The sequence below is a fragment of the Leptonychotes weddellii genome, chromosome 10, assembly GCF_054177405.1.
Source record: "Leptonychotes weddellii isolate Sample4059 chromosome 10, ASM5417740v2, whole genome shotgun sequence".
In the NCBI taxonomy this organism is placed as follows: domain Eukaryota; kingdom Metazoa; phylum Chordata; class Mammalia; order Carnivora; family Phocidae; genus Leptonychotes; species Leptonychotes weddellii.
In genome coordinates this window covers 10,566,579-10,578,851 of record NC_138378.1, presented here as the reverse complement: position 1 = coordinate 10,578,851, position 12,273 = coordinate 10,566,579, and the positions used below count along the sequence as shown (strand labels likewise).

The 12,273-nt window shown below is 46.2% G+C and overlaps 1 protein-coding gene across 1 annotated transcript in view; it reads left to right on the top strand.

Moving 5' to 3' along the window:
* RNF114 (ring finger protein 114) overlaps positions 1-4,983 on the top strand; it is an 18,443-nt gene extending 13,460 nt beyond the window's left edge. The window contains exons 5-6 of the mRNA XM_081832603.1: positions 1,815-1,922; positions 3,145-4,983. Coding sequence (XP_081688729.1) covers positions 1,815-1,922; positions 3,145-3,210 — 174 coding nt within the window. The 3' untranslated portion in view covers positions 3,211-4,983. The remainder of the gene's footprint in view (positions 1-1,814; positions 1,923-3,144) is intronic.
* The last annotated feature ends 7,290 nt before the right edge of the window (positions 4,984-12,273 follow it).

Sequence of the window (12,273 nt, the reverse complement as noted above, 5' to 3'; positions counted from 1 at the left end):
TCTTCCTCAATTTCTTTCATGAGTATTCTATAGTTTTCTGAGTACAGATTCTTTGCCTCTTTGGTTAAATTTATTCCTAGGTATCTTATGGTTTTGGGTGCAATTGTAAATGGGATCAACTCCCTAATTTCTCTTTCTTCTGTCTTGTTCATGTATAGAAATGCCACTGATTTCTGTGGATTCGTTTCATATCCTGCCACTTTACTGAATTCCTGTATGAGTTCTAGCAGTTTTGGGGTGGAGTCTTTTGGGTTTTCAACATAAAGTATTATATTATCTGCAAAGAGTGAGAGTTTGACTTCTTCTTTGCCGATTCAGATGCCTTTTCTTTCTTTTGTTGTCTGATTGCTGAGGCTAGGACTTCTAGTACTATGTTGAATAGCAGTGGTGATAGTGGACATCCCTGCCGTGTTCTGACCTTAGTGGGAAAGCTCTCAGTTTTTCCCCATTGAGAATAATATTTGCTGTGGGTTTTTCATAAATGTAGCCATAAATTTTTTTTTTTTTTAAATATTTTATTTATTTGACAGAGAGAGACACAGAGCGAGAGGGAACACAAGCATGGGGAGCGGGAGAGGGAGAAGCAGGCTTCCCGCCGAGCAGGGAGCCCGATGCGGGGCTCGATCCCAGGACCCTGGGATCATGACCTGAGCCGAAGCCAGAAGCTCAACCAGCTGAGCCACCCAGGCGCCCCTAGCCATAAATTTTTAATACATCTTTGCCTGTGTTTATTTATGTTTATAAGATAAAGTCTTAGATCTCGGTTAATTTGGTTAAAGGTTAAGTGCACTCATAAATCTGATAGTGCTATAGTACTCTGTGGTTTTGGTACTACAACCTAATTTTCTCTTTTTTTCCTCTTTTGGCTTCTTGAAATCCCTGTGGTTGTTTTGTCTCTGTTGAAGCCTCTCTTCCTTCAGCTGTTGACCCTCTGTTCTGTCCCCTCTCCATCTACAGAGTCTTTAACTGTTAATGTTTCAGCCCTTCCCATTGGAAGCCACCACCTCTCAGTCTCTGAACCCGACCCACCTTCCAGCCCCACAGCTACAGCTGCCAGCCCAGCTCCTTCTACCAAGGAGTCTTCTACCATTTCAGACTAATCTCTTGCCAACACCTTTTGTCACCCTGTCTTCCTTGTAAATGGTGGGTTCCGTTTCCAAGCTGACTGCTTAGGCCTACTGCTCCCCCTGGCCCAGCTCCTCTCTGTCTGTCTATGAATTTTCCATTCTAGCCAGACTGATTGCCTCGTTGTAGGCCTATACTGCTGCCCCCTGGCCTCTCCTCGGTGCCACTTCCTGTCTTCTGGAGCACCCTTTCATGTTCTCTTTGTCCTTCCAAATACCTCCCAGTCTTCAAGGCCCAAATCGACTTCTTACTTGAGGGCTTTCCAGCCTCAGCCCTCTCATCTGAGCATTGACTTTGTAAAAATAGCACAGAAGGCTGTGTTTTACTTCTTCGGGATATGGTTCCTCTGTCATTTCCTTGGTTTTCTTTGTGCTTTTGGATCATTTTGTGTGCTGGGTCAGCCAGCCAGAGTCTAGGCCCCTACTGAGCTGACGCACATCCTGGTCACAGTAAAGGTTCAGAAAAGGGTGGTATAGTGGCCGAAGCCTTTATGCACTCTCATCTCTCATTTGACCTGAGGAGGCTGACAGTGCTTTCTGGGATACAAATGTACATATGAAGGAGTGGCCAGGCCCTAAACCAGTGTGTCAGGAAAGCTGCCCTGGAGGAAAGGAGGCCAGATAGAGGCCACAGAGGGCTAATGTCAGCTTTAATGTCAGGTGCCTAAGACTGTGCTTCTTTGTTGAAAGGTTTGCCCGATATGTGCCTCAATGCCCTGGGGAGACCCCAACTACCGCAGCGCCAACTTCATAGAGCACATCCAGCGCCGGCACCAGTTTTCTTACGACACTTTTGTGGTGAGTCTGGAGCCCGGGCCCTGATCCTTCCCCTGGGGGAACTCCCTTCTCTTACCTGGAGAACTGTGGGTCCCATTGTTGAGTTGTGTCACTGATGTGATGGGCTCCCTGGAACAGCAGCTGTGTGGTCCATACTTGTGAACCCGGTGAGTGGCCAGAGCCTTTTTTGTGTGGTATTTAAGAAGGTGAACTGGCCAGTCATCTGCAGTGAAACGTAGTGAAAGCTTGCTTCCGGAGTTTTTTCCCAAATATTTTCCCACTTTCTTTTGGTATGTTTAGTTTTTACCTGTTATAGAACCTGGCTTAGGATCCCAAAGCTCAGATGCTCATGGGGACCAGGCAAGTAATGGCAGTGGTCCTCATGAGGTTTGCAAATTGGACAGTATCCGACCCGTGTTAAGGTGCCATCAGCTCCAGCTGACCATTAGCGTGCGGAGATACAGGGATAGTATTGCCTGTCTCTTCACCTACCCCAACCCCAGGAAGCTGGAAAGGCAGAATGTCATAGGAAGTATCACATATTTTTTTAAAGGACTTCAGGTCAAACAAAGCACATCCACTCGCCAAAGGTGTTCATCCGGTTGGTATCCTTTTTGAAGGGACCCACTGTTGTTTTGGCATAATAGTAATAGATAAATTTGGCCAACTGCTCGAAGTAAACTGTTTGTTTATAGATATATGTCGTGAGGATTTTAGAGTAGTATTCAGTCTTAACGGTTATATTTCAGGACCTGGGAAGGAAAGCATGACTGTTTCCTAAGTTGTCATAAGAATATTTATTCTCAGTCTAAGAGAGTGTCTGAGGTTCAGACTTCAAAATAACTGTCCTTTCTGTTAGTGCTGTGAAGAGGAATATGATTCCCAAGTTCTACCCAAGTAGATAATTTGGCCTCATTGAATTAAAAAGGCAAGTTTGACTCCAGTGTACTCCCGTTTGAGCACTTGGTCTGTGCCCCTCTCCATGCAGGTGCCCTCTGGTCCTCCTAGTTCCTGTCTGAGGGAGCCATCAGTATTTTCATTGTCAGGATGAGGCAGCAGAGGCACAGAGAGATCCAGCAGTTTGCCCCCAGTTACGTGGCTGGTGTCGCACCCTGGAGCCGGGATCGGTCCTGGGGCAGTCGCCTCCAGAGCCCATCATTCCTGGGCTGTCCCACTTCTACTGAACGTGAGTCTTTGTGGCTTTAACCAGTGCTGAGGCCGAGTGTCTGTGTTTCGCCCATAGGATTACGATGTTGATGAAGAGGACATGATGAATCAGGTGTTGCAGCGCTCCATCATCGATCAGTGAGCAGTCTCTGCTGTCCATCTCCTGTTCCAGAGCTTCCATTGTGTGTTAGGCGTGAAACACGTGACTCATACACCTTAAATGTACAACAGACCTGGAAGTGAGCTGTGGTGTTAAGATAGGGTCCCTTCTGACAGAGAAAGAGGTCTCCAGGTCAGAGCCGTCCTTTCCTTTGGGGTCTTCCCTACTGTTCATTCTGTCACATGTCTGGTCTTTGATTGCTCCTCAGCTACTTCCTGGAGCTTTTGCTTCCTCTTCTGGAAGAGAACCCAGCTTCTCCACCTATCCTTGTTTCACAGTTGTTCCTGCCATCTAGTGTTCGTTTCTCAGGTCCTCTGAGCCAGCCAGGACCTTTTTTGGGTCATGAATGGCACAAATGAGACCAGCATCTTCTCTCCTTGTCCCTGAGGTGTGTGTATCCGATTGGTGACGGAGCTCCTTCTGTGCTCTGGAAGTTCTTGTTCGTTGGCCCTTAGCAGCAGCTGCCAAAAGCTGGAGTTTACCTCCTGGGAAACATTTCAAAAGGCCTATTGGGGTGAATGTTCTGGGTTTAGCATGGTCTGATGCTGGAAGTTTATATTAGTGATATTTTCCTACCATTCCTGCACACCCTTAGAATTAACTGGTTCAGTCTTAAATGCCTGCATGGTGCCTTTTTAGGATAAGGTGTAACCATATATTTTTAGTGAGAATAAGTGTTTCTAGGTTAGGAAAGTTAAACTCCATTTATCCATAAGTGGGGAGGAGGATCAGCTAAGAGCAGTGTATGGGCCATAACTTTTTGGTTCTGGTTTTCAAACTAAAGCCGTATTTTCGGACTGAGTCACGTTTACCTCTCTATTTGGAGCCTGCTTACATTCTTGTCCTTGAAGCACGAGGAGTCCTCAAATGAATAAGGAAGAGGTTTAGGGGCTCCAGTGGATACTATAGTTAATTTATCTTTTATTTGGTAACTTAGATTAAACTGAGTATTGCTTTTCTATCACAAATGGTTTCCACATGTAAATCAGTATGTGAAAACCTGCCTTCTAAAGCAGAGGTTATAGGAAATCTAGTATCACAGCCTATCTTTTTTTGACAAGACACACTGTTCAGAAGGCAAACATGTCTCCTGTGAGCATTTGTTGATGGAAACTGTCTACTGGAAGCTTGCTTTGTTAATAGCTCAAGAAACTTGAAGTTCACCATGTTTCATGAATGTTAATAAATACAAGGCTAAGAGCTGTCGGTCTAATATGTAGGAGCAGAACCTCTGATTGACCAAAAGGCATGTGACTTTAGGTTCACTTTTTCGTGTCAGACCTCTCTGCACTGAGCGTGGAAAGTTTCTGTGGTCAGTGGCTGAGGTTGCAAGTGACAGCGCGCTTTGGGCCTGTGTGTAGTGCTGTTGGGAGCCTCTCCCTCTGCCAGTTGGGGCTGCAGATGCCTAGTAACCAGCAAAGACAGAGCCCTTTGGGGGCAAAGTAATTTTTTCTAATGTGATATTGCTTGGGAGGGCCCAAATGTTAAGGTCCATGTCTTCACTGTAATTTCTGGAAGAAGTTCACTCTGATCTCCCTGAATTGAGAGGTCTAAGTTTGGAGGGAAATTTGACAAAGCCTTCATTTGAGGGAATGGATGAGAGTGTGTCCATTTCACTGGTGGTACCAAGAAACCGATTTCCTTGTATTAAGTGCACTTCATGTATTTCTAATAAGATGACTTTCCAGAAAGTGAAATTTGTTATGTTCTGGCTTTTAAATGGTGAAATATAAATAAATTTCATAATTTATCCGATTGGCAAGCTGTAATGCCTGTTTTCATTCACCACCTTTTGCTGAAGTCTAGGCCTGCGGCGGCTCCAGAAGATTGCTGCTCTTTCTAAGGGGAAGGGCTTGTCTGTCACGAGTCCCATCTGGCTCTGATCTTAGCTCTGACACTTCACCAACTGGGCCTAACCAAGCTTGTCCTCTCTGGAAAATGAACACAACCCTCCCTTCTCACAGCTGGGAGCTCTGGTGAGGTGAGAAATGACCATGCTCCTTGAATCAAGGGACACGTGGCTTTGGCTCCATTCTGATGACTTAGCAGCAGCCCCGAGGTGTTGTAGTAAAGTTTCGTGCATTAAGATCCGAGGTCATGGCATGCGTAAGCTCTGCATTCTGCCACTGGCTGTGGGACTTTGGGCAAATACTTTCCCTTTCTGAACCTGATTCTCTACAATGAAATGGGAATGATTTCCTGGCTTCTAGTGTCTTTATGAAGGAGGAGGTGTTTACTATTTATTAAATAGCTACCATTTATTAATCCTTTACTTAATCAGTTTATAATTATATAGTTGGTGAATATGTGCCTGGCATCGTGCTGCTGGCACATAAAAGGTGCTTGGCAAATAGCCTGTATGCCTGAATAGAAGGAGGTCATTCATTTTTTGGCCAAATTGGACAGAACTTTATCATTGCAAATCAACTACTCAGATGTCTACTTATTTTTAATTATATTTAAAACTAACGTAGAAGTATTGCTCTTATCTAGTTGTGCATTTCCAGGAATAGCTGCCTTTTAAGGACATAAGGGATCCAAGAAGCAGCACAAGCCTGGCGTGGCGCCTGCTACATTGTGTACACTCGCTGTGGCACTCAGCTACTAGACTTACCTCCTGGGCGTAGCTATTCCAATCTCAATCCCGTAGGAATCTTAGATTTACTGTGGCCCAAACCGAACTCAGCATCTCCAGTTTCCTCCCTCCATGCCTCTCCCTCTTCTATGTCATTCCCTCTTACTGTGGACGGTACCAGTGACTACTCAAGCCAGTGATCCAAGAGTCCTCCTACCCCCGCCTTCATACCTCCACCTTTGGCTAAGTTCCAGTTAAGTCCTGAACTCTGGTTGCACGTCAGGAAGTCTCCATTTGTGCCTCCCTTTCCTCCAGGTCTAACATTACAACGGTGGCTGTCCTTTGAAATTCCTTGTCATCCAAAACAGGTCAAGAAAGGGACGTTTGATCTGAGACCTGAATGAGATAAGGGACAAACCTGTTGACCAGGTGGGGGAAGAGCATTCCTGGAGGGAACCAGTTCAGAGGCCCTGAGGTGGGAGCCTGTGTGTGACACTGGGCCACTGCAGTGAGGGGGCTGTCATGAGGCCGTGCCAGAGGCAGCGTGCCAGCCCGAAGGCTGTGGAGGGCAGATCTGGGGCTTTTCTGTGGCTGAGATGGGAGCGTTGGAGGTACTGAGTGACAAGACCTGGCCTGGGTTTAAAGAGGAATCTTCTGGCTGTGTGTGGAAGAAGGGACCACAGTGGGGAAGGTGGAAGCAGAGACCAGGGAGTTGGCGGCCGCAGGAGTCCAGGGGAGAACGGCGAAGTAGTGGCGAGGTTGTCTGAAGGTGTTTTCTAAAAGAGAAGTGTGAAAGCAAGTGAGGGGTCGAGAATGACACCAGGGTTTGGGGCCTACACGATTTGGTGGGCAGAGGTGCCTTTCTGAATTGGAGGGAAAACTCCACGAGCGGCAGTGGTGGGGGAATCAGGGATGGAATGGGTGCTTTGAACTTGGGATAAGACTTCCACATTCCCTCGTTGCACATAGAGAAAGTGCCAGCTCTCAACTCCAGGATGTGCCTGGCATGCTTTAAATAACTAAAAGATTACTCTGATGTTTGTTATTTTGGTTCCAACCGAGTCCTTAAAATGTGGACCAACTGAGTCCTTAAAAGGTATGAGTAGACAAAATATCTCTATGTCTGATTCAGATATATCAAGTAAGGAAAAATGAGGCGTCTGAGTGTTTCATTTGCAGTGGTGAAAGCTCTAACGTTCATTTTGGCCAAAAACACTTCTTAAAATTTCCTTATTGGAGAAGGACGATTTCCTCATACTCAGACATATATGGTATTTCCTGAGCACCTACTATGTGTCAGCACTGTGCTAGGCACTGGGGATTCACACATTAATCCAGTGTATAATTACAAAGTGATTAAGTGTTCGTGGTAAGAGATTAATAAATGGTAGCCATTTAATAAATAGTAAATATTCTTTTTTTTTTTTTTTTAAGATTTTATTTATTTATTCATGAGAGACAGAGAGAGAGAGAGAGGCAGAGGGAGAAGCAGGCTCCCAAGGAGCAGGGAGCCCGATGTGGGACTCGATCCCAGGACCCTGGGATCATGACCTGAGCCGAAGGCAGACGCTTAACCATCTGAGCCACCCAGGCACCCCAGTAAATATTCTTTATAAGAGAACCGGAAGCCAGAAGTCCATGGGCTTACAGTATCATCTAGACCTTTTCTCTTTTTTTTCCACCTGGTACTTTGCTCTCCTGTGACTTGAGTGTCCCCTCCTACTGGCTCTTCTCCCAAACAGCATTTGAACATGATTGGGTTTCCTCCACCATCCACTACTGGCCCATAGTTCTTCTTGTTCATACCTAGACATCCTGAACTGGTTGTCCTCGCCCACTGCTTCAGTTTCTCTTACTTCCCAACTTTACCTCTGAACTGCTTCCACGTACGCTTTGTACCCTGCCCCTCACCAAAGACAAGGCCTGTTACTAACTCCAGCAGACACGTTAGTCCTCCATTTCCATCTTCAGCCTGTTTAGTGCTCTTGACCCGCCCCTCTTTTTTTTTTTTAAAGATTTTATTTATTTTTTAGAGAGTGAGCGAGAGAGAAACAGCATGAGAGGGGAGAGGGTCAGAGGGAGAAGCAGGCTCCCCGCTGAGCGGGGAGCCCGATGTGGGACTCGATCCCAGGACCCTGGGATCATGACCTGAGCCGAAGGCAGACGCCCAACCATCTGAGCCACCCAGGCGCCCGACCCGCCCCTCTTAGAAACAGTTGCTTCTGCTGGCTTTTCTGCTGGGACACCATCTGGTTTCTCTTCCTATTTCTTTGCCACGTTCCTTTTCCTTGGCAGTTGCCATCTCCTGGTTCCCTTCCCTTAGCTGTTGGAGTTCTTCAGACTCTGCCTTAGACTCCATCTCACCCCACACCCTGTCGCCGGGTAGACTCTCTCCCCCACTCACCACTCTTCCCTTGGCTTTCCTTACTGTCTGCGTGCTGATGGGCACAGACCCATAGTTCTAGAGCAGACAGCTCTCTGGAGCTCCAGGCCCACAGAGCCAGCTTCCTCATAGAGCTATCCATTGCATGACTGAAGGGCATCTTCAGTTCTGCATGGCCCAAACTAACTCATCATCTGCCCTCTTACTACCACACCCCGTGCTAGGTCCTTCTCCCACCACTTTAGGGGAGGTGAGGCCAGCATCCCTCCAGTGGCTCAAGAGTTAGCCCGAGTATCATCTTTAACTCCTTTGTCCTCCCTAACACCCCATATTACAAAATTGTGCTGATTTTAGCTCCCATATAATGCACTTGTATTTTCTCACTAGCCACGCGATTTGGTGGGCAGAGGTACCTTTCTGAATTGGAGGGAAAACTCCACGAGCGGCAGTGGTGGGGGAATCAGGGATGGAATGGGTGCTTTGAACTTGGGATAAGACTTCCACATTCCCAGCATCTCAAACCCACCATAATCTCACCTGAATTATCACCACAACCTTCTTTCTGGCCTCCAGTGTTCTCTAGCCAACATTCAGTGTATCTTCCACCAAACAGCCAGAAGGATCATATCCTTTAAAACTCTTCAAAGGCTCCAGATACCATTGGATAAAGTCCCAACACCTGGACATGGCCCTCCAGGCCCCCTGTGCTCTGCCCCTACCTGCCTCTCCAGCTTCAGCTCCTGACACTGGCACTCATTGTGCTCTGATCATACGAGCCTTTTTGCACCTCAGGTGTGTCGTGTCTCCCACCATCCCTCTGGAATATTCGGTGCTGCTGTATCCCCGCCCCCCCGCCACTTCCCCCACTGTTTTTGCCTTCCAGTTGCAGTTTGGATGTCTAGATCAGAATTTCATGTCTGATGTTCCTGGTACTAATCAGGGTATTTATTAAACTCTTGTATAAATACCCCTACTATGCCGTTAAGTTCCCTGAGGTCAGGATTCTTGTCTTATTTACCTCTGTGACCCCATTGCTCAATATTTGGGTAAAATACAGGACTCCCAGATACATGTTAATTTCAAGCAAACAACAAATAACTTTTTAGTGTAAATATGTATCAGATATTTCAGAGAAGTATAATTTGCTCAAGTCAGGAAATGAATGCCAGGAATGTTCATGCTGAAAAGTTATTTGTTTGGAATTCACATTTAACTGGGGTGTTGCGTAAATTTTTTTTAAAGATTTTATTTGAGAGAGAGAGGGGGAGAGAGGGAGGGAGGACACAGAAGGAGCATGAGAAGCAGACTCCCTGCTGAGCAGAGAGCTGGACGTGGGGCTCGATCCCAGGACCCTGGGATCATGACCTGAGCCGAAGGCAGATGCTTAACCAACTGAGCCATCCAGGCGCCCCGGGTGTTGTGTATTTTTATTGGTTGAGTCTGTAAACCCTACTCAGTGTGTATTAGCACAATAAATGTTCTGAACATCTGCTATGTGCTAGGCAACTCACACCTCCTCATTAAATTATTTGTGCGGTTACTTGTTCTCCCATACTAAGAAGTTAAGCTCTTGAGGGCAAGGACTGTGCCCATCTTGTGTGCTTCTGGCCCCAAGTACCTTCAATAAATATTCCTAGCATTGAAATGGAACTTTTATAAAAGGGGGCTCTTCTACAATGGTACTTCCTTTCTGTTGCCCGGAAGTAGGGGCTTGTGTGGTGGTAGGGGAGAGCCTGAAGGGGGCAGTGTCTCCTAGAGCCTGGGACTGGCCCCGCTGTGCGCAGGAAGGCTGGCCCTCAGAGTGGAAGTGCAAGAGTAGGGCCTTGCCGGGCAGAGGGGGCGAGTCTCTGGCTGGCAGGTGAGATAAGATGGCCGCTGCCTGCTGGAAGCCTTATCTGCCCAGGCCCTCGATCTGGTCCCTGGATGCTTTCTTGCCTGTATTCATCTCCTTATCACCTGACCTTCCTTCTTGTCTGCTGAGCCTCCCATCTGGGGCTCAGCGGGGTGCTATGAATACAGGAGTAACGATGATGATAATCCTTCTGATCCCTGGTTCCTGACACAGTGCCTACCCTCAAATAATTTTGATTTAATCCTCTAATTCCTGAAAGGTGATCAAAGCCAGGCACTCAGGTTACTCTGGAAAAGTCAATCTCATTGAATCCTCCTAACCAGCCCTTCAGGAGAGACACTAATAGCATTCTCATTACACAGATGAGAAAGTGGAGGCCACAGAGGATGAGTAATTTGCTCAAGCAGGGACCCAACGACGTAGTGTTGCAGCGTGGAGGTGTGATCAGATGCATGGTCTAAGGCACACTGCACAGCCCCCTATTCCCAGCACCCACACTGCTAGCTCTGATCTCTGCTTTGGTTTCCTTATCATCGGTGAAATGGGGTTAGTAAGTGTCTTCCTCATAGAGTTATGGGAACCTAGTTTAATCACGTAAAGCTACACACAGGGCCTGGGACAAAGTAAGTGCTTAATGCTTAATAAATGAGCTACCAACGTTACGACTTTTTTCATCCATTCCTGAGACCACCCAATGCCTGGCACTTCCTAAGCAGCTAGCAGCTGCAAATGTTTGATGACTAAATGCTATTAAGTGGGGTGTTTCCCAAACTTGGCCTGAAGACATGAATTACCTGGGAGTCACTTGCTATTGGAGATTCTGATTGGTAGGCATGGGTGGGGCCTGGGAGTCTGTATCTTTTAGAAAGAACCTCAGGTAAAATGCATCCTTAGGCTAATTTAGGAAATCCCTATATAATGTAAGGCAGGCTAGTGTTACAACAAACCTCTTGTAGCTTGGGTGGGGCAGCGACTCAGGTGATGTTTAGAATCAGGTGGACAAGCTTAGTCCTTAGAGGTCATAAGACTTTAGTGATACCTTTTCTGATTCTAACAATCATCTAAAGTGTTAGGTCTCAAATGATCTCCCACAAATTATCTACAAAGGAGAAATTAGTGACTTTGTAGTGGAGAAACCTAGCAGACACCTTCACCAAGTGATTAAAGGTAGTATAATTGATAATGGGACAAACCATGGGTCACTTGATGGGATGCACTGAGGACACAGCACCACTTGTGAGGTTCCCAGCAGAAAAACTTTTAACTTAATCCTAAGGATTCATCAGGCAAGTCATCCAAATTGAGGGGCATTCTGCAGAACAGCCAGAACTTTTCCTAACTGTCAAGGTCCAATTAAAGGAGCCTACAGAGGTGTGATGGCTGGTAGCCATGCTGCATGATTCCTATTGGAGCCTTGATAGGTGGGGGTTACCAGAAAGGATGTTATTGGGCCAATTGCTGACATTGGAATGTGGACTGTGGAATAAGGAACAGTATTTTATCAATGTTAGATTTCCCAAATTTTGACAGTTGTATGGACAGTTACATAAGGGGGATATCCTTGTTCTTAAAAGGTATGCATAGAGGAGTTTAAAAGTAAAGGACATGATGTTTCTTATTCTTAAATGGTTCAGAAAAAAGTGATGCCTGTGTATAAATATGTAGAAAGGACAGGAAATAGGCGCAGTATTGAAAATTATAAAGCAAATATGCACGGTGTCAAAAATCATAATGCTTATTGTTAACAGAAGACATGTAGGGCAGAAAAATATAAAGAAGAAAGTCGAAACCATTCACCCCACCCCACAGACACCCGGACAACCCATCCCGTCAATAGTGGAATACTTACATGTCCTTGAGTCACCATATTTCTGGCTAAAACTTAAAATGGGCAAATGTTCTACTTGTTGTCTGTAACATGCATTTTTCACTCCAAGATGTATCCACCCACATCTTCCCATGTCAGTGTCGTGTTATTTTAATGGCTGCGTGATGCTCCTGGTGAGGGTGGACCATACTTCCTTACCAATGGGTATTTAGATTGTTCTAGACCGTGCCAGAGTGAGCATCCTTGCAAATACATTTTGCCTCCTTGTCTGAGTGTTTTATAATGCAGAGCTGCTGGATCAAATAGAGCAAGGTTGAGAGCGGCAGAAATAGGGAGACAGAGACAGGCAGAGTCGGGGGAGAAAGAAGCATGCCTGAGGAGACAGACGGAGCCTGTGTGAGGCGTAG